This window comes from Vombatus ursinus, unplaced genomic scaffold (assembly GCF_900497805.2).
Source record: "Vombatus ursinus unplaced genomic scaffold, bare-nosed wombat genome assembly UNPS02014797.1, whole genome shotgun sequence".
Lineage (NCBI taxonomy): Eukaryota > Metazoa > Chordata > Mammalia > Diprotodontia > Vombatidae > Vombatus > Vombatus ursinus.
The window spans coordinates 17300307-17322580 of NW_020954575.1; the positions used below are offsets into that span (position 1 = coordinate 17300307).

Sequence of the window (22274 nt, forward strand, 5' to 3'; positions counted from 1 at the left end):
GGGGAACCCCATGGGCAAAGCCTGGGTGCTGAACACTAACATAGCCTGACAGTGACAGTGCCCCTCAGGGTCTTAGAGATTCCTGGCACTAGGGCAGCTCTTCAAGATATGATCAATACGGACAAAGAAATGAATATCAAGGGCTATGGAGGGCAGAACTGGCAGATGCCTGACTGGGCATGTGCTCCTCTACAAATGTTTCCATTTCAGCCTCAGCACATCTGTCTCTATCAGTTTCTGTATACTCCTGTTTCTTGCAGAAATCGCACCCTTTACCTCCAACCATTCCAGCCTCTTCCAGGGGCCTTATGAAGAATCTATCATCTCCAAGAAAAAAATTGTATTGATAGCTTTTATTTTTTGTCACCTTCATTTCCAAATATGTGCCTCCTCTCTCCCCTACCCAGAGAGTTCTCTCTTATAAAAAAGAATATAAAAAAGCCAGAGGAAAAAAGAAAGTGATTTCACATCACCTGAATCTGAAAGTGTGTGCAATGTTCCACACCCATTGTTTCTGCATTTTCTTGTCTTTTCTGGGCCCAGCTTGGTCATTAGAATTACACGGCATGTAGGGGTTTTGTTGTTGCTGTTTTTCTTCCCATTTACATTATATTTTTTTTTCTGTATCTGCTTTGCTTTGAGTCTCTCTGTTCTTATATTCATTGTTTCTTACAGCCCAGTAATAATTCCATCACACTCATGCACAAGAATTTGTTTAACTTTTGGCCAATGCACGGGCATCTACTGAAGAATCTGCTCTCAGCTAAGATCCCAAACCTGCCCTCTTACTGAGATGGTTCCTTAGTTTGGAGATCTTGAGCCCTCTCCCATGTGCAAATAACGCCAGCATTTGAGCCACCTTGGATTTAAGCAAGAGCATAGATTTACTTAACAAAGGAATGGAGAATATGAATCTAAAAAGAATATGCTAGGATAAAGGTTGTAGAATATATTTGAAGTGTGATCATATGGAAGAGGGTTGAAACTGCCGAACTAGGAGCTATGGATGGAAATTCTAGAGTCAGCTGCCTCTAGAGACAGGCTCAACATAAGAAAAAACACTTCTTGCCAATTCTGTACTGTCCCAAAGGGGATACACTGCCTCCTCCTCCTCTTTCTCACCCCTGGCAGGACACATAGAAGCTAGGAGACCAGCTTTTAGGGATATAATAAAGCAGATTTCCATTCAGTTTGGGTTAAATGAGCGACCTCTAGGATCCTGTGATTGTGTGAAAAGCATGTGTAAAAGATTTCTGCCTAGTCCAGACAGGATGGGACCTGTTTTTCTAAAATATCAGAAACTAATGAAAAATTCCCTGTTGAATTTTCAGTCCCTTGAGTGTCTGGGCACACCAGAGAGTTAGTGTGGTCTAGTGGAATAGTAGAAAAAGAATGGGACTTGAAATTGGGGGACCTGAAGTATTGAGATCTAGGTTCAAGGTCTAGCTTCTGGACAAGGTTTTTTTTTTTTTATTAACCTTTCTTAGCATCAGTTTCCTCATCTGTGAGTTAGGGTCTGTCTCCCTGGGTTGCTGTGAGAAAAGCAAATACTATGTAAAAATGAACTGCTATGTATTAATCATTTTACCAGTGATTTTATTATTCTTTTTAATGGGGCTTCTTAGTTCAAATGACAGTCCACCAGATCAAGTCTTTGAAATCTACTTCTTTTAATCATTAACTTGCTAATTTCCTCTAGCCAAAGGAAAGAATGTAAACAGATTTTTTAGGGGAGTAATCTCCAAAGTGGGACAGGTTGGTGGCATAGTGGACAGAGTACAAGGCCTAGAGTCAGGAAGAATTGTCTTCCTAAGTTCAAAAATCTGGCCTTCAACACTAGCTGTATGATCCTGGGTAAGTCACTTAACCCTGTTTGCCTCAGTTTCCTCATGTGTAAAATGAGGTGAGGAAAGGAATGGTAAATCACTCCAGTATCTCTGCCAAGAAAACCCCAAATGGGGTCATGAAGTCAACACGACTGAAATGACTGAACAACAAAGTATCCAAAGTGGGGTCCATGTCTTGACCAGGTATATGTGAGCATCCAATCAAAAGATGGGAAGATGGGTTGCCTCCTACCCTATCCTAGCCTATTTCCTGCTTATCTCTAACACAACCCCACCTACCCTTATCCCTTTACATAGCTTCCCTGCCCCCCAGCCCTCACCAAGATCCTCATTTCTTCCCATCCCAGAGGCATTGGTCTGTCAGGGTAATTATAACCCAAGTTCATGTGCTTTTTGGAAAATTTCCTTCCCCAAAGCCTACCTACTTCCTGCCCTTTAGATCACTTAGTGGCTGAGGCAGGGACCTGAGGGAGCCTCCATAGCTCCGCTCAGGGGCAATGACCCTCTAAGTAAGAGGGTTCCCTTTCTTTTTGGATGCAGTGGAGTGAGTTGACAAGGTTGCACAGGCAAAAATGAACTGGAATCCACATCCAGACCCACGTGATCTCTCCCCACAAACCCACCTAGATTCATACCTGAATAGCAATAACATTAGCAGGTATTTACATAGTGTATAAGGTGGGTAGGTGTGGTAGGTGCTATTATTATCCCCCATATTACAGATAGGCTTAGGGAGGTTAAGAGACTTGCTCAGTTAGTGTCATGGCTATGAAGTGCCTCAGGCAGTATCTGGACTCAGGTCTTCCCTATTACTGTCAAAGACACTACTTAGTCACCCAGGTTAGCAACCTCTATGTTGTCTTCTGTTCCTCACTCTTCCTTCACCCTACATATCCAAGCAGTTGCCAAATCTTGTCATTTCTCCTTTACAACATCTCTTCCATTTGTCCCCTTCTCTCTACTCACACAGCTACCATCCTATATCAGTTCCTCATCAGTTGCCTGGACCATTGCAATAACCAATTTAAAAAAAAAAAGAGCAACTAGGTGTCACAGTAGATAAAGTTTGAGGCCTAGAGTCAGGAAGACTCATCTTCCTGAGTTCAAATCTGACCTCAGACACTTAATAGCTGTGTGACCCTGGCCAAGTCACTTAACCTTGTTTACCTCAGTTTGCTCATCTGTCGAATGAGCTGGAGAAGCAAATGACTAACCACTCCAGTATCTTTGCTAAGAAAACCCTAAGTGGAGTCACAAAGAGTCAGACAGGACTGGAAAATGACTGAACAACAAGATTAAGGGCGGGATTAGTCGTAATCACAACAAATTAAAATATGTACCAAAAAAAAAAAGACAATAAAATTTTATTGTCAATTGGTCTTCCTGCCTTAATTTCCTCCCCTGTCCAGTCCACGCAACTGCCATAGTGATCTTACCAAAGCTTGAGCCTGACCCTATCCCTCCCCTACTCATTCAACTCCAGTGGCTCCCTATCTCACTCTTTATGAATTTCTATTCTTGTGTAAGTTTTATAAGATATATAATTATTAGTATAACCTATGAGTATATAGTTTGTAAATGAGCAAAATAAACTCAAAGCATTTACTCAATAGTGGTGGATGAACAAAATTTGGAGACCAGTCACATCTCCTCAGAAATAAAAGACTGCATTACAAAGAAAGTATGCAGAGGCAACCAACCCTTTTCCTGTCACTCTAGCTCATTATCACTGGGGACATAGCAAACTTAGTCCAGTCTGAGATCCCAAGGCTATTTTTAATTACTCTCCCCTGACCTCCTCTCCTCCCACCTTGGGTCATACTCTTTGCTGGGTAGATGGGCCCTCCCTCTGTCTGGCTACACTCAGATTTAGGATGCATGGGTAATATCCGGCTGGAATTACTGCGGTTATTGCAAAGAGGGCTCTAAAGCTATGGAGAAGGCAGCTGGGAGGGAGGGGAGGATCGTGCCTCACACCAGTTACTCTTGGGCGTTTGATTGCCCATGTGATCATGTGAACACACTCAAATCCACTCGCACATATCTCTGGTGCACATACCACTGGACAGTTAGCCTATCTTTTCCCCTACCCTGAGCCAAACGTTACCCCAGAAGAGACGGCTCCTTCCGCTCTTCGTGCCAACAATAGAACTTGTACTAAACAAAGACTTCCCTATTCAATTTTTAAAAGCCTTTTTCTGTCTCTCTGTTTCTGGGACTGGAGATATAGGTAGGACTTGGTTTCTTTATAGGAAGTAAGGACGGGTTGATATGAAGACCCGACCAAACCCAGTGGCACCTTATATTGTTTTTCCTATTCCCATGGTGCATAAAGCCCTCCTAGGCTGAACATTTGGGTAGCAAGGAATATACTACTTGGAATGAACTGCCTGAACATCCTGCCAGGTGACAGTGATAATAAAGGATGATAATAATAATAACTGCTAAAATTTATACAAAATATGCAACCTGAAGTAGTGGATTAAGTAATGGATTTGGCATCAAGAAAACTTGGGTTCAGATCATCCCTAGGACTCTAGCTATCAGTGGGCTGCTAGGTGGCACAGTGGCTAGAGTGCCAGGCCTGGAGTCAGGAAGACCCATTTCCCTGAGTTCAGATCTGGTTTCAGATACTTACTAGCTATATGACCTTGGGCAAGTCATTTTACCCTGTTTGCCTCTGTTTCCCCATCTGTAAAATCAGCTGGAGAAGGAAATAGCAAACTACTCCATTATCTTTGCCAAGAAAACCCCAAATGGAGTCATGAAGAGTCAGACACAACTGAACAACAATATTTGGCCATCAGCAAGTCAGTTAATTTCCCTCAGCCTCAGTTTCCTTATCAGAACCTACCTTAAAGGGTGAAACAAAGTAATATGTGTAAATGGCTTTGCAAGCTTTAACGTGCTATGTAAAGGTCAGTTACTATGTAATATTCTATAGCAACAAGACTGTAAAATAGCAAAGGTATCATTATAACCATTTTGCAGAGAAGGAAACAGTGATTTCCCCAAGATCACATAATAAGTGACAGAACTGGGGTTCATGCTCACACCTCCAGATTCAAAGTCATCTTGGGCTCTTTACTTGGTACTCTACTGCCTCTCTGTAATTGTAGCTTGCTTAGACTTAGCCTTATCCTCTGAACCCGTCCTCAGAGAGGAGAAACATTGTATTCCCCTTCCACCGAATAATTTTAAGACACTCATCTTGCTAACCCTCAAATTTTTCTCCAGTTAACTTTTCTCCCATTTTCCCACCCACACACTTCTCACAGTTACCGAATCTAGAAGGTGACAATGCTTTGGAGATATTGCTCTCCTGGTGAATGTTTTGACCTTCCAGACAAGTTCTCACTAGGTGGGACAAGATCCAAACTTAGGGTGCCCCTCAGGGGCTGGATCCTCTCCTTCTGGGGCTGCTGCCCTGTAATCTCCTTCCCCTTATCCCACCAACCTAAGTTGGATGGATGGGAAAGTGTAGCCAGTGCTCACTTCCCTCTGGTTCCACTGCCAGCATCCTCTTTCCTTCCCCCCTGACTGTCCCAAGCTGCTAACAGGTGGTAAAAACCACCTGTGTCACCAGACTTACCCTCTTGGGGTATCCAGGCTGGGGAGGTCTCTGTTTGTCACAGCTTTCCCTAACCCCTGTTGGAAATCAGAGGAGAAAATCCAGCGGGAATATCCTTAACAATGACCTCTGACCTCTGGGATAATTGACTCTGCAGCTGGTAATACAATAAGGAATTAGTACCCTCTCTGTTGCTGCTTCAGCTTGGCTCAAGGCCTTGGGGACAGATGGCTTCCATATAACCCACTGTTCCTGTTGCTGGCCTTGACCTTGTTGTCTTCTTTGATTTGGAAGCAAAGCAAATTGATTTGGGTGGAGTAGGGGGATGAGGGGCTTAAATAGAAACCTCTCTGTGGCCCATAGTTAATGGGACTGGGCTAATGGAAGAGCCAGAGCCTTCCTGTCCTTGTTGACCTCAAGGTTAATGTCAGGAGGTGAGCCCTCCTCCCTGCCCAGAGAGAGCTGAATGCCATCTAGGGGGTTAAGGTGACCTTATTTACTGACATAGTTTGTCTCTTCCTACGCTGATTTTCTTCCACACTGGAGGAGGAAATGAAAACCAGAACTCATGTGACAAGCTTAAACTGTGTAGGATGTATGTATGGCATTACCCCCCACCTCTAACCTTAAGGACTCTGGTCTTGGGGATGGGGAAAAGTCTTCAGGGACCTGTATTACTGGCTCCAAAGGTTTCATCTAGGCCTCCTGTTGTCCCATCCCCCTCCTCTCTTTTTGCCTCCTGGAGGCCCTGGGGAAGAGTGTGGGAGCAGGGGCAGGGAGCTGTGGGCTTGCTCCTGAAATAGCCAGAGACAGCCTTGTCTTTCCTGTGGAGAATGCCAGGAAAGCAGCTGGGCGCATCTGGCTGGAACCTGTGCCTGTCCTGTCTGTCTTTCTGGGCCTCTCTGGCACATTCCACTGATCAGCCCTGAAACTCTGAGTCATTCCGGGAAGGAGGGAAGAAGCTGATCTCTCTCCTAGCCCTGCCTGTCTCAGGTGGTGTGCTGGCAGGGAGCTGGGCAGAGCTGTCCTTATCTGGCCATGAAAGGCAGCAAGAAAAGAAGAAATAACAGCTTCTAGTGTGGGAATGACCCTCTAATTGACCCACTGTCAGTGGGATGGGCACTGTGAATTGTTTATTCTACTGGTGGGAATGAGTTACTCCAAATGAGCTAGCTTTCTGTCACCCTGTCCTTCCCTTGTAACAAATGGCATGTGTTCTGGCTAGAATTAAGTGCCCAATCTGTTGGGAAAACTGAGTTTTTCCTTTGTGTGGTGCTTACTCAGCCTAGGAGGAACTGAACCTGTGACGTTGGCTTCATTAACATAGTGCTCTAGCTAACTGAATTAATCATTTCTGGAGTAGAGAAACAGGAAGCATTCTCTATTAATGCATGGAGAAGTCAAGCTTTTAGCTGTTAAGGATCTGCAGGCTGAAGTAAAAGACAACTGTTGTCACTGGCCATCCACAAGGTCTTACCTGACTGACCTAGGTTCTGTGGGATAAGGGGAAGGAGGTGGCAGCAGAGCAGCGACCCTGGAAGGAGAGGCTATCTCTATAAGGAAAATTAGGGTCTGGCCACCTGTGAATTATCCCATGTTAGCTCTTGTTTCACCTAGGAAGGGAGAGTGACTATGTGATTGTCTCAACGTATGACTGTGACAAAGTGTTCATAACATATTCCCTGTTTTCTGGATAGTTGGTCCCTGGAGAAACCAGTTTGGCCTGTTCGCCTAAACCCTGCCCATCACTCCCTGCTGCTACTGAATCCTTCTTGGGGGTGGAGCTATCAGGAATAGCCCCCTAGAGCCCCACCTGAGATGGTAGGATGGAATGGCACGGGTACCCCAGAGAACTATCCTTCTGATTTTGGGGGAGTGGTGAAGAGGAGGGGTTGAGCTGGTCTAGTCTTGGAGAAGTAGTTCTTTGCTGCCTCTTTTGCACATACATACCTATGATGTCATGCACCCCTCCTATCTCAAACTCCTTTCACTGGAGTGGACAGTTCAGTGATGGTGAGTGGAGTGCATGTACACCCTGGTGTCCACCCACCCAGCTTCAGGTACCTTGTAACTCCACCTTCCCCTTGAGACTGTGCGTCACTTCTCTGCCGCTCCCTCTGTGTGCTCACTCCTCTCTCTACCTGTTCAGACAACACTGGGACACTGAACAGATAGCTCTGTGCCCCTTCAGGGTAAGCTTCCTGGATCTTCAGCTTGATTCCTACAGCTGAGCCTGGTGGGAAGGGTGGGTGAAGGAGGTGGGGGACAGCCATGTCTGTGGGCTAGGGCAGCCTGTCGAGGTTGTTGGGAAGGTCCAATAAAAAGCTCCTTTTAGCTTCCAGCAATAGGAGGAAGTGCTGGCATTGGATTAGGAAGGGAGGTGGGAGAGAAGAATTAACAGGCTAGAAGAGACTGGTAGTTGCAGCTGAAATGGGGAAAGGGTTTAAAAGAAAGTTGATGGTGATGGGAGCTAGAAAGAAGCCTAGGGAGTGGCGTGAGGGACCTTTCCTGGATCTGTCTGACCCTTTTGTCCCTTCCATGTATCAGCAGCAACTGCCATGGAGGTGATCAACCTGGTTGAGCAGCCCATCAAGGTGACAGAGTGGCAGCAGACATACACCTACGACTCGGGCATCCACTCTGGGGCCAACACCTGTGTGCCATCAGTCAGCGGCAAAGGTATTGTCGAGGAGGATGAGGCCTGTGGCCGCCAATATGCACTCAAGAAAACCACCAACTATTCCCAGGGGGCTCCCCAGAGCCAAAGTTAGTGCAGTCACATGACTCCCTGGGTTGGCACCAGAGAAGGAGCCAATCTGATGGGAGAGAAAAGCCCCATGCCCATACAAAATTCCCAGGGACAAACTGGGTGCAATGCCAAGGGGCCATAGAGTGGTAAGAATGGGGTGGTGGGAAGACTTGGTGGAAGAGATGAGGGGAGATTGTTTTGCTTTGACTGGGCAAAGAGGAGTCCTAGGTGTGTGCAGGCTCATATTTCTGGGTATATGCCAGGGTCATTACTGGTCCATTGATTATTTAGCAGCCAACCATCTGTAAGCTCCTTGGCTTTTCTGGAGGGCTCAGACCAGGTCTTAGTTAAATTTGTATCTCTCAGGGTGGAGCCAAGATGGTGGAGTAAAAGCAGTGACTAACTTGAGCTCTCCTCCACACCCCTCTAAATCTGTATCTCTCTCATCACCCAACACAGTGCTCTACCCATAGAAGGCTTTTAAGAAATGATTGTTGTAGTTGTTTTCTCTGGATTGTGGATTATCTGTGTCTTTTGATTGTTAAAAACTAGTAACAACTTTCAGTGTTCATGGATGGGTAAGGCTGCATGCATTTGTCTGAGCTGGTAATAGTAAAGGTGAGGTCTGCGAAAGGGCTCTGAGGGCACTAAAGACCTTAGCAATCAGGGCATCTATCTGTGGGCAGCCAGCCCTTATGTTTGGCATTGTCAGGTATTGCTTTGATAGCTGAAAGCCTGGAATCACTGCAGGCAGGCAGGGAGGGAGCAGAGACTGTCTCCTCCTTCCTGTCTAATTAGAGGGTGGGGCTGTTCCAACTCCCTCTGCCAAGGGGCATTTGGGCGATTGCCAGGGTGGGGCTGCTCTGGGAAGCCTCTGGATCTACCACTCCCAGACTGGGGGAGGTGCTTGTTGAGGGTTTGGGGGAGGTGGGGAGACCCATGCAGCTAAGTCCTATTCTGTACCTGGGGAAACTGCCTTAGACAGGAGACAGAAGGGCATACTCTTCTCAGTTTCCAGAATGAGGAGAAAGTGCCAACTCCATTGCCAAGATAAGGCAGTGGAGTTCCAGTGTCCCGTCTGTCTATCTGATGAATGGATCTGTGGGCTGAAAGGCAAGACTCTTGATTCCCAGCCCTAGCTCTTTCCCTGACAGGATGGTGTTGGTCATCACTGACCTCTTGGTTTCTCTGTCAGGTCTACCCATCATACAGTTGGGTATATGATGGAATGTTACCTTTCCCATGTCTAATCCTGTCTTATCTCTTGAATCTGTTCCCTCCTTCACACTTCACTGCCACCACCCTGGTATAGACCATTATTACCTCTCACCTGACTGATTGCAATAGCTTCCTAACTGGTCTTCCCACCTCTAATATTTCCTACGCCCTGTTGTCAGATTAATCTAATTTATGCATAGTAGTTCTGATTATGTTACACTCTGCTCAAAACTTTCTTGGGCCCTTATTACTTACAGGATAGTCTTAAATCCTCAGCCTGACATTCAGGGCCTTCCACAATCTGGCTTTGGCCTTCTCTCATTTACTCCTCTTCAGGTTTTCTATGCTCTAGCCAAGCTGTACTGCTCACTAACATGTCCCACAGTTTCCCACTGATGTTTCTTGCTCATAGGATTCCCTCTGCTTGGAATACTCATATTTTTGCTTTTTTTTTTCAGAGGCAGTGGGGTTAAATGACTTGCCCAGGGTCACACAGCTAATAAATGTCTGAGGCTGGATTTGAACTTGGGTCCTCCTAACTCCAGGGCCAGTGCTCTATCAACTGCTTCACCTAGCTGCCTCTACATTTTCACTTTTTAAAATCCTACTCATGCTTCAAGGCCCTGCGCAAATGCTAACCTCTTTATGAATCCTTGTCAGAAATGATCTTTTTCTCCTCTGAACCTTTGCCCATTTCCCTCTTAAAGTATTTATCAAGTTCCATTTTGAATTGAACTTATCTTATTTCCCTTACTAGGTTGTCAGCATTTTGAGGGCAGGGACCCTTGTTTTATGTCTCATTACCACAGTGCCTTACACATAATGTACTTAATAAATCTTTGTGGAGTTTCATGAGGAAATTATAATCTTATATTTCTATAGTGCCTGTGTGGTAGGTAGATTAGTTTCTATTATATAGGGAAAGGAAGCTAAGGCCTGATAAAGTTAAGTGACTTAACTAATCTTTGGCAAGTTACTCTCAGAGCTGGCACTAGAATTCATATCTCCTGACAAACCAGCCTTCTGCTCTTTCCATTAGAACACATTGCCACAGCAAGCCAGGCAGGATGTCAAGGAAGGGGGCTGAGGAAGTCCTAGGGAAATCTGGAGTTGGGGCCAGGGTGGTGGTTAGGGCCATTCCACACACGGCACCGTTCTGCACATACATGACACCATACCTTTCAAACCTGCCTTTCCTTTGCTTCCAGGTGATCTAGAATGCCAGATGACAATGACGAGGGCCCAGCGGGTGAGGGCAGCCATGTACCCTGAGACAACCGAGGACCATTCTCTCCTATTGACCACCCAGATTGAAGGACAGGCCACCAATGTGCAACGATTAGCCGAGCCCTCGCAGCTGTTAAAATCAGCCATCGTCCACCTCATCAACTACCAGGATGATGCTGAGCTGGCCACACGAGCCCTGCCTGAACTCACCAAGCTGCTCAATGATGAGGACCCGGTCAGTGCCGCAGGGCTGGGGGGAAATGGGAAAACCTGATTATAAGGAATTTACTGATAGTGCTGAGGGATAGGGAGGAATCCTAAGAAATCAGCATCAAGGCCACTGGTTGTAGGATTATTATGGGAGGGTCTAGTCTCCCTGCTTCCAGGGTAGGGCAGCCCCTTGGTGGTCTTTCAGCACCAATGCTAAACTTCTCTGATCTTCCACTTTCACCCCACTATTCTGCAGGTGGTGGTGAGTAAGGCAGCCATGATCGTGAATCAACTATCAAAGAAGGAGGCGTCCCGGCGGGCGCTGATGGGCTCACCCCAGCTGGTGGCCGCTGTTGTGCGCACCATGCAGAACACCAGTGATCTGGATACTGCCCGCTGTACCACCAGTATCCTGCATAATCTGTCTCATCACCGTGAGGGGCTGCTTGCCATCTTCAAGTCAGGGGGCATCCCTGCTTTGGTCCGCATGCTCAGGTATCAGTCGGGCAGCAAGTATTTATCAAGTACCTAGATATAGAGAAGCACAAGGCAGGATAGGATCCCTGTCCCTGAGAAACTTATGGTCAAGTTGAAATGAGTTTTAGCACATTTGAAGTGATAAAGGAACAATAAATGATAGTAAAGGGGGTACAGTACAGAATGTTAAGTATAGTGCAAAAATGAGAGAGTACTGTGAGGAGTTGGAGTAGTCTGGGAAGGCTTCATGGAGGAGATGGGCCCTGACAATGGGGCGCCAGGAATCCTGTGCCTCCTGGCCCAGTGCTGTAGCTTAAGCTAATCCATACCCTAGCTTCTCATTTCTATGTTACTCCTAGCTGCCATCTTTCCTTTCCCAACTGGGAGCTCTTTGAACCTCATTTTCTGATAACATGGGGTACGAGGCTCTGGGTGCATTGAAGGGGGTGTATCTTTCATACCTTCCCCAACCCCCATGGCTCTATCTTCCCCTCACAGTTCTCCAGTGGAATCAGTCCTGTTCTATGCTATCACAACATTGCATAACCTGCTGCTGTATCAGGAGGGTGCCAAGATGGCCGTCCGCCTGGCTGATGGGCTACAGAAAATGGTGCCCCTCCTCAACAAGAACAACCCCAAATTCCTGGCCATTACCACTGACTGCCTGCAGCTACTTGCATATGGCAACCAGGAGAGCAAGGTGAGGTTATCATCCGGGTGCCTTGAGTCTCTCCCCTCTCCAGCTGCCAAAGGGATTTTCCTACTGCATTCATCTTGCTCACATCAGCCCCCTACTCAACAAATTCCAATGGCTCCCTTCTACCCCACCAGGATCAAACATGAGATCTTCTACTTGGCCTTTAAGGGCTTTACAGCTTGTCTTCTTTCTATTTTCCCACCATCTTCTCATGCTTTACTCTCCACGTTCCTTACAACCCTAGCTTCTTTGGCCTCCTTGCTGTTCCTTCAGCACTACACTCCATCTTCCAGCATGGTGCCTTTTCACTGGCTCCCCCCATGCTTGGAGTGCTCTCCCTTCTCATCACTGTCTCCTTCTTTTCCTGGCTTTCTTCGAGATCCCATCTTCTGCAGGAAGCCTTTCTTGCTCTGGTTCCCACCCTTCGCTGTTCCTCTGAGATCTGAGATCACTTTCCATCTATTCTGTATATCTTTGTATGTAAAGAAACGTGAAATGCACAAATTGAGAGACGTCTCCACTCCCAATGTCCATATGGACTGTTTGTGGCCAACCTGTGGTACAGCCTTCCAAGCTCATATTGGTCTGATCAGCCACAATCAGACACACTGTAACTTGACCCCAACATAATCATGTCACGTTGATCCTCTTCGAGGATGAAGCACAACAACCAACCATATCTTTGTATGTACATAGTTGCTTTTGTCTCCCCAACTAAATTATGAGCTTCTTGAGAACAGATTGTGTTTTTTTTTTCTTTCTCTATATCCCCAGCACTTAGCACAATACCTGGCACATAATAAGCACTATTTGTTAAGAAGCCTCTTCTGCAGGCTGATCTCTCTACCCTGCTAAAGCCTCTGCCTTCTCTAGTTTTTATTTGAAACCACATAGATCCATGGTCCATGTTAACATCCTCCCACCAACACTGCCTGTGCTCAGCCTCCCCCTCTCACTTTGCTGCCTCTACAGCTCATCATCCTGGCCAATGGGGGCCCCCAGGCCCTGGTGCAGATTATGCGTAATTATAGTTACGAGAAGCTGCTCTGGACCACAAGCCGCGTGCTCAAGGTGCTGTCTGTGTGCCCCAGCAACAAGCCTGCCATCGTGGAGGCTGGTGAGGCACCCATTTAGTGGAGACCTTTGGATGAGACTTGGGGGATGAGCCAGTGGGTAGGTGGGGCTCTGCATGCATCACTGGCTATGTCCATCCCTCATAATGCTATTTCTTCTCCATATCTAGGTGGTATGCAGGCCCTCGGAAAACACTTGACAAGCAACAGCCCTCGCCTTGTGCAAAACTGTCTGTGGACCCTGCGCAACCTCTCAGATGTAGCCACTAAGCAGGTAAGGGCCTGGGGACTCATCCCTCCTTAGCCGCTCATATCCTCTTGGTCCTCTCCTCCAGTGGCCTCCTTAACCCCACCCCCTCACCATCCACTCCCCAGCTTTCTGCCCAGAGACCTAATACCCCTTCCTTTGTGTGGTGTGACTGAAGCAGCCAGGACTGCCAGAGATTCTGAAATCCTCTCCTACTTGGAAGCTAATGCCTGAAATCCGTCTTCAGAGCTTCTCCACTTTGATTTAAAGCTTTAATCCTTGGAAGGGATCATTTACATATTAATGTGGAGGAAGGACTCAAGATTAGGTTTTGTGAGGAAAAATGGATGGAATGGAGACTTTGAAGGTACTCGGGATTTGAAAGGAAAGAGGATAGTGGGAAATGAGGAAGCGATGGGACAGTTTACTTCAAAATATTGCATAGTATTAGCCCAATTTTCCACATCTCTCCCCATAATGCCAATGTCTTACCTAGCCTGCTGTCCTTAAGGGCTGCTTGCCCTACCCTACTCTGTTCAGGTGACAAGGACAGAGTTGGAATGGCAGACCAGTGGAGAGAAGCATGCCAGACACTGGCTCAGTCTGGAGGATTAGTTAGGACTTCAAATTCTGTGTTGTTGTTGGGGGTAGGGGGAAGGGAGAGGTGGTGGGACTTGATAGGTCAGCTCAGCTGAAGCATGGTATAAGGTCAAGAACACTGGAAAGTTGGAAGGAGGAAGGATTTCAGAAGGAGTACCTTGTTCAATCAATTGATAAGCATTTACTGTGGGATAGACACTGCACTAAACACTGGACATACACAGAAAAGGCAGAAATAGTCCTTGTTCTCAAGGAGCTTGCATTCTCTTCTCTTCCCCAGGAGGGCCTGGATAGTGTGTTGAAGGTCTTGGTCAGCCAACTGAGTGTGGACGATGTGAATGTGCTGACCTGTGCCACGGGCACACTTTCCAACCTGACCTGCAACAACAGCAAGAACAAGACACTAGTGACGCAGAACAGCGGCGTGGAGGCACTGATCCATGCCATCCTGCGTGCAGGCGACAAAGACGACATCACCGAGCCTGCTATCTGTGCACTGCGGCATCTCACCAGCCGCCACCCGGAGGCCGAGATGGCCCAGAATTCTGTGCGCCTCAACTATGGCATCCCGGCCATTGTCAAGCTGCTCAACCAGCCCAACCAATGGCCTCTGGTTAAGGTATTGCCTTCTAGACGGGCTGAGGGAGGGAGCTGGCAGAGCAGCCCAATTAGCAGAATCTTCTGGGTGCAATATGGTCACAACTGAAGCCAGTTAGACTAGAGCAAGTCTAACTTTTCAATGGCCAGGGTTAAGAGAGAGGATGACAAAGAATAACCCCTTTCCTGAGGACTTCTTCATGCAGCAAATATTTATTGAGCACCTACTAGATGCAAGGCACTGTATTAAGACCTATGGGAATATCAAGTTGAAGAAGGTAGAACTTTCAGCCTAGGACTATCCAGTTTCACATCATGAACTGCCTAATGGATATCGCAACTGGATGTCCCATAAGCATCTCAAACTCAGTAAGTTCTAAGCAGAACTCATTATCTTTCTCCCGAAACATCCCTCCTTTCATAACTTCTCTGTTTCCAATGGAGGCACCACCATCTTTTTGGTGCCCAACTTTCCAACCCCAGAGTCACCTTCCATTCTCCCTTCTCCCAAACTGTCCCCATCCAATAAGTTGCCAAGTCTTGTCCATTCTTCCTCCATAACGTGTCGTGAATCCTTCCCCTTTGGTCCACTCACATGGGCACCACTCTAGTTCAGGCCCTCATCACTTTTTGCCTGGACAATTGTCGTTTCCTAAGTTTCCTAAGTGGCCCCAACACCTCCCCCCTCTAGTCCATCACTCACATGGTTCCTGAAGTAATAGTCTTAAAGTGTAGACCTGACCCCATTACTTCTATGATCAAGAAGCTCTCGTGGCACCTTTTGCCTCTAGGATAAAAATGCAATCTTCTTTATTTGGTTTTTAATACCCTTCCCAATATGACTCCGTCTTGCCTTCTGGGGTTCTTGCTCATCAACTCTCCTTCATGCATTCTGCCTTTCAGTCAAACTGGCCACTAAGATCCTTGAGGGCAGGGGCTGTTTCATTTTTCCTTGCATCTCCTTGTGCCTAGCACAGTGCCCTGCATGGAGTAGGCTTTCAATAAATATTTATTGAATTGAATAGCAGAGGGGATAAGACAAATACATAAATATAACCACAATATGTTATGGTGAGGTGTAGAAGAGAAGTCCAAAGTGCTGTGAGGTACACACCTTAGCCTGAGAAGGATGTCTTTAGTTGATATGGGGCGACAGAAGCCAGAATGAGAGAAGGTCTAAAGGGCCATGATGCTGGGGGGTGAGGGTGGGCGGGGTGGGAGAAGTGATGGTGGCAGGACCTTTCAGAGCAGCTCAATTGACAGCATGGTATAAGATCAAAGCACTGATCCATGCATATGTACATCCTTTCCTTTTACCCATATGGCCACTTCCCTAGTTCAGGCCCTCATCACCTGTCACCTGGATTTATGGAATAGCTTCCCAGAATCCAGTCTTCTCCAATCCATTCTCCACACGGCTGCCAAAATGATATTCCTAAAGCAGTAGGTTGATTGTATCAGTCCCTTGCTTTCAAAGCTCTGGGGGCCCCCTCGTGCCTCTGGGGATCAAATGTAAAACTTCTGTTTGGCATTTAAAGCCTTTCACAGTCTGGTTCCTGTTTCTCCTTCCTGGCTATATTATTCTGCACCCCCTATTCTGTTCTTGCCAAACTGGAATGCTCTCCCTCCTCATTTCTACCTCAAGGAGCCCCTCATTCCCTTTGAGGCTCAAATCAAGTGCCACCTCTTACAAGAAGCCTTACTTGATTTCCTAAATCAACATTCTCTCCAACCCCGCCTTACACGTTCTGGTCTTCATTTTGTATATACTTTGTATTTACTGATCTTTGTACCAGCTATTGCCCATCAATAGAGTGTAAGCTCCTTGAGGGCAAGGGGTGTTTCATTTTTGTGCTTGTATCCCTAGTGACTAGCACATAGTAAGTGTAGCATACATTCTTTTTTTTTTAACATTTTATTTTCACCCCAATTACGTGTAAATATATTTTTTAACATTTGTGGTTTTTTTTTTAAATTTTGAGTTCCAAATTCTATCCTTCCCTCCCTCCCCTTCCCCCTTCCCTGAGACAGTTAGCAATCTGATAAAGGTTATATAGCTACATACATTCCTGTTGAATTGGATTGAATTACAAACATGCCCAGGCCTCCTCCATTCTTAAAAACCCATCAGTTGACACTTCCATCCCTTTGAACCCTCATCCTATATATCCTCTCCCTCCCACAGCCAGACTCTTAGAAAAGGTTGTCTGTACTGCTCACCTCCATTGCCTCACCTCTAACTCACTTCTCAATCCCTTACAACCCCATGGGCCTTCAACCCCAAGACTTGGCTGAAACTTCTCTCTCCAAATTTACCCATGATCTCTTAACTGCTAAATACACTGCAGTGTTCTCAGTCTATACTTTATTTGACCTCTCTGCAATTTTTGACACTATCGACCATCCCCTCCACTGCCCTGTGACCTCCCCAAGACATGTTCTCCTTCACTGGCCTCTGTAAAGCACCTGTCCTGGTCCTCTTCCTGCTCTGACCAGCCCTGTTCAGTGTCCTTTGCTCTCTCTTTATCTAATTCTTGCCTGTGAATGAGGAAATCCTTCGAGGGACTGCCTGGGCCCCCTTCTTCACTTTCTGCACGCTTGCCCCTGTTGATCTTATCTGCTCCTATGGGTTCATTTATCTGATGACTCATATGTCTATACATCCAGCCCTAGTCTCTCCTGAATTCCAGTTCTGCTTTTCTTCTTCCTGCCAGATGTGTCCACTCGGGTGTCTGTAGGCATAGGGATCTTGGATTCAACATGTCCAAAACCAAACTCTTTTATATTTTTCCCACCCCATATTTTTGTTGAAACCACCATCATTTTTCCAGTCATCCAGGTTCACATCCTTGAGGTCATCCTTGACTCTCACTCTTCTTTATCTCCCTCATCCTCCCCCTACCCGCATCATATCATCAATAAGCTGCCAAGTCCTGTCAGTCCTGCCCCCAGCATCTCTTGTAGTCATTGGTTCTCCTCTCTGTCCATACGGCCTCTACCTTATTTCAGGCATTTATCACATCTCATCTGGGCTATTGCAATAGCCTCCTAATCGGTCTCTGCCCCCACACATCTGCTAAACTGATAACCCTAAAGCACAGGTCTGACCCTGTACCTCTTATTCAAAAATCTTAGAATCAAGTACAAACTCTTCAGCCCAGATTCCCACCTACCTTTCCAGTGTGATTTCGTATCCCTCCCCTTCCTACAACCCTCTATTCTTTTCAACCTGGTTGGTTCACTGTTCTTCATAGCCACATTTGGGCCTCCATGTAATAATATAATTCCTTCTCACCTCCCTCTCTTAGAATTGTTATCACTCAAAGCACAGCTGGGGTGCTACTTCCTACATAAGGCCTTTTCCCACCAGTTTTTTAGCATTCTCTCCCTCTCAAAATTACTTTGTATGTGCTTGTCTTTACTTATTTGGAAACATGTTGTATCCTATAGAAAAATTCAAATGCCTTAAAGGCAGAAACTTTTATTTTTGTTTATTTTTTTTTATTCCAGCACCATGCAAGGGCACGTAGTATGTATTTAATGTTTGTTGAATTGAATTGACTGTGATTGATCAGGAAGAGGAGGAGAGAAAGAAATCTAGTGATGAGGCTATCTGATTCACTGCAAATCTTTTATCATGTTCCTGTGTTAAAGTTAAGGGATTTGATGCCATGGTGCTGGGAAGCTGATCAATTCTCTGGGTGTTCAGAAAGTGCTTGTATTCACTGTCCTTTCCCCTTTCCCCTCTTTTATCAGGCAACTATTGGATTAATCAGGAACCTGGCCTTGTGTCCTGCCAACCATGCTCCCCTGCAAGAGGCGGCGGTCATTCCCCGCCTTGTCCAGTTGCTGGTCAAGGCCCACCAGGATGCCCAGCGCCACGTGGCTGCAGGCACACAGCAGCCCTACACGGTATGTATACTTGGATTGATACCCCCCCTTACCCCACTTTCTTCCCTTCCCCAAGCTCTGCTACTCATCAAGGAGAGGCCTGTAAAGGGCCAGACAAGAGAGATGTGATTTGGTGCCACTCCATCCTCAGGGAGGGGTGCCTGCTCCTTGCTTCGGCTCTGGACTGTGAGTCTGCGAATGTAGTGCCTGCTCTCTGCTGGAACTCCTCCTAATGCCAGTATTTGTTTGCAGGATGGTGTAAAGATGGAGGAAATTGTAGAAGGCTGTACTGGTGCCCTGCACATCCTTGCCCGGGATCCCATGAACCGCATGGAAATCTTCCGGCTGAACACCATCCCTCTGTTTGTACAGGTGAGTTCAGGATGGGGTGGGGCAGCAGGATAGGGCCAGACAAGCTGTCTTTTTCTATTCTTTACCCAACTGAAGAGAAAGTCTTATGTTGTGCTGATGGGAAATACGGAGGATAGGAGAAGTCTGGTTTCCTTAGTTTCTGATCTCAGAAGCTCCCTGTCGAGGCACCTTTCTCAACTACCTGCTTCATTTCTAGAGCCACAGGCTTCTCTGCATTCAAGCAGAGATGTCTCTGCCTCGGCATTCTTACTGCTTAAGAAATGCCCCATCCCAGTGTGGCTTTCGCTGTGAAAAGAGGGAGGAAGGAAGGTGATAATGTTGAGGAGCCCTTTGGAAAGCAGGAAGGCAGAGGGGTAGTGGGGGGTGGGGGTGGGGCCAGCAGCCCTTTGCCCATGTCACATTCTGACCTCTGTCCTGTCCTGGTCCTCCCCAGCTCCTGTACTCATCAGTGGAGAACATTCAGCGGGTGGCAGCTGGAGTACTGTGTGAGCTGGCCCAGGACAAAGAGGCCGCCGACTCCATCGATGCCGAGGGGGCCTCAGCCCCGCTCATGGAGCTCTTGCATTGCCGCAATGAGGGCACTGGTGAGGAGGGGGCTGAGGGAGGGGGGAGGAGGGCTCGGAACCCCGCAGATCTCCCGTTGCCACGATGGCAAGGAGGCGGGCTTTGTCCTAACTCGGCCCTCTCCCCCTCTCTTCTAACTCCCTGCGCTCCCGCTTCCCTACCACCAGCAACCTATGCTGCTGCTGTTCTATTCCGTATCTCTGAGGACAAGAACCCGGATTATCGCAAACGTGTTTCTGTGGAGCTCACCAATTCACTCTTCAAACATGACCCGGCTGCCTGGGAGGCTGTGAGTATCCCCTTCCCTCTTCTCCAGTTTCATCAAGCCATCCAGTTCCCTTGCATTTTCTCCCTCCCTCGTCTTTGTGATGGGGGCCACCAGAGCATAAGTGGGGTGACTGTTTAACCCTGGGGTGTGAACTTGGCAAATGAATTTGTGGTGGGAAGAGGGCCATGAACTTGTTGCTGTATTTCCTCACCTTCCTCCGGTTCAGTATTTCTAGAGGCAGCTGTTTCTGCCATTTGTCTTCTCCTTCCCTCTACCAATCCCATACCTTAAGTTTCCTTCTTTCTTTCTCTAGGCCCAGAGCATGATCCCCATTAATGAACCTTACCAAGAGGGTGAGTATATGGCAGAGAACAGTGCAAGAATGTTTCCATGTATGTGTGTCCTGTACGTCTGTGTCCTATCTCCAAAGCCAGCTGATAAGTAACTATAAAAATCCCTGGGGCCCCTGATATCTCAAGTAGTAGCTGTGGGGCACTGAAGAATGTAGGTGGGGGATATGGAGAGGAAGGGGATGGAAGAGAATGGTAGCAACTTCCTGGGCCCATCCCCTTTTCCGGTGACTTTGGAGGTTCCTCAACCGAGCCCTTTTCTCCTCAGACCTGGATGCCACATACCGTTCCATGTACCCGAATGATGGACCCCTGGACCCTATGGAGATGCACATGGATATGGATGGGGACTACCCCATCGACACCTACAGTGATGGTCTCCGGCCTCCCTACCCTACTGCTGACCATATGCTAGCCTAGCCCAGCCCCTCACTCGTGGTATGGCCTTCACCCCCAAGACTTCTTAGTTTGGCTTTACATGCGGGCCTAGCCCAGTTCACTTCTCTCCCTTCTGGGGTTCCCTTCATCTCTTCCCTGGAGGTTGTTCCTTTTTCTTATTGCAGTAGCAACATGGGGTTGGTGGGAGAGTCTCTTCTGTGTAGAGATCTCCCAAGAAAGCAATGCTCTGAGGTCCCCTTATTCCTGTGATTTAAAAAAAACAACATCAACACACTTTTAAAGAATACATAGAGCACCTACTACATGTACATCACTATTCTGATCACTGTGGGAGAGACAAAGAACATTCTGTTTCCCACTTGGAATGTCCTTCCTAAGAGCTAATGTTTCTTATCTCCACTTTGATGGAGCAGGCAGAAAGAGAAGCAATTCTCCCAGGGTAGAACACCTGCCCAGGACTTTGGGAGGGAGAAGATGGGGGAGAGGAGAAGAGGGTGGTGTAGGGCTAGTATGGTGAGTCTCGTGGAGAAGAAATAGTCTGGTCAGTAACTGTTTCACCTTTTCTTTTTCCCCCCAGGGTATCATTCTTGATCCCTAAGTGACTAACTCCAGGTGAGGGACTGAGACAGAAAGTGCCTGAGCAGAGGACCAAGCTGGGTGGCTGGGACTTCACTTGCCCACGCCCATAACAAGTTCTCCTCTTTAGGGTTTTTATTAATTTTGAATTTTCTTTCTTTGTGTGTGTGTGTGTGTGTGTGTGTGTGTGTGTGTGTGTGTGAGTGTGAGTGCTGTGGGGTGTAGGGCCTGACACCCCCTGACCCTCTCCCCTAGCCCTGTGCCACGGGGGCTTTATCTTCCTCCCCTGGCTCCTGAAGCTTTAATATATATATGCCACTTCTCCATTACTCTGCCTCAATGACCTACCCCTGGTTCAATCACTCAGGCACCTTTGCCCCTTTCCAAACTCTCAGTGCAGGTAGTCTGGAGCCTGGGGAAGCTTTGGTTTGTGCTGATTTCTGATTTTGCTTTTTCCAGTCCCCTCCTGATCCCCAGCCCAGAGTTTAGGACTCAAACTTCAGAAACTCAAAGTTTCTCTATTCCAAAGGACTGAAAAATAAAGGGACAGACCACATGAAATGAGCCCAGAGAGAGAAAGAGAGTCGTCTCACTCTGGGAGACTTTCTGCTTCTCTCTCCAGGATGCTGAATTGGCTTTTTAGCTGATAAGGAGAGCTCAGTGCACAGCCCCTTCTCTCCTCCCACTTCCCTATGTAACCACTCTGACCCTGGAGAAGCAACTCATACTCTTGACTGACCCTCTCTGGTGTGTGGTGTCGGTTTCTTCCCTCTTCTTGTTTCATTCTCCCCCACTGCCTTGCTTGGGAGTGGTAGGGGAAGCTGAGGGGAACAATAACTGAGAGTTTGATTATAATCTCTGTAAGTTTTTGGTTATTGGTTGGTTTTTTTGTATAGACCAAAGCAAAGAATAAAAATAAAAAACGCACCAAGGGTCTGAAAAGCAGCTGCTTTGGAGAGCCGGAGTTGTGGGTAGGGGTAGGGAGGGAAACAAGGGAGGGTCAGGGTTCCATAACTCCCTCATTACCTCCAAAACCATCTTACATGGGGATTTAGGGATGAGAGATCACAACCACAGATGAAAAAAAAATCCCAGAAAGTTTATTTTGTCCTTCAATTAATGGATTCCTTGTATTGAATGATCTTGGGTAGAATACTCAGGCCTCACAGAAGATGCTCCAGAGGATGGAGGAAAAATTGTCCTCTGAAGGTTCTTTCCCTATAGTAAGGTGAGCTCTTAGTTTAATGGAGGAGACAGGACACACATAGTGATGTAAGAATATTTACATAGCAATATATGGACAAGGAATGGAGTAGAGAAAAAGAGATAACCAGTAGGTAA

At 46.9% G+C, this 22274-nt stretch overlaps 1 protein-coding gene across 4 annotated transcripts in view; it reads left to right on the plus strand.

The window, feature by feature from the left end:
* The window catches only part of JUP (junction plakoglobin), a 29845-nt gene extending 7985 nt beyond the window's left edge, over positions 1-21860 (plus strand). The window contains exons 1-15 of one of the 4 annotated variants that reach the window (XM_027870446.1): positions 7501-7610; positions 7966-8097; positions 10594-10847; positions 11079-11317; positions 11798-11999; positions 12969-13113; positions 13240-13343; positions 14197-14535; positions 18270-18425; positions 18657-18776; positions 19210-19360; positions 19508-19629; positions 19922-19961; positions 20227-20396; positions 20935-21860. In XM_027870446.1, the coding sequence (XP_027726247.1) occupies positions 7977-8097; positions 10594-10847; positions 11079-11317; positions 11798-11999; positions 12969-13113; positions 13240-13343; positions 14197-14535; positions 18270-18425; positions 18657-18776; positions 19210-19360; positions 19508-19629; positions 19922-19961; positions 20227-20378 (2145 nt within the window). In that variant the 5' untranslated portion in view covers positions 7501-7610; positions 7966-7976 and the 3' untranslated portion in view covers positions 20379-20396; positions 20935-21860. Of the gene's footprint in view, positions 1-7500; positions 7611-7965; positions 8098-10593; positions 10848-11078; positions 11318-11797; positions 12000-12968; positions 13114-13239; positions 13344-14196; positions 14536-18269; positions 18426-18656; positions 18777-19209; positions 19361-19507; positions 19630-19921; positions 19962-20226; positions 20397-20934 lie in introns of those variants that run through there. The other 3 variants (XM_027870445.1, XM_027870443.1, XM_027870444.1) reach the window with 3 other exon arrangements.
* The last annotated feature ends 414 nt before the right edge of the window (positions 21861-22274 follow it).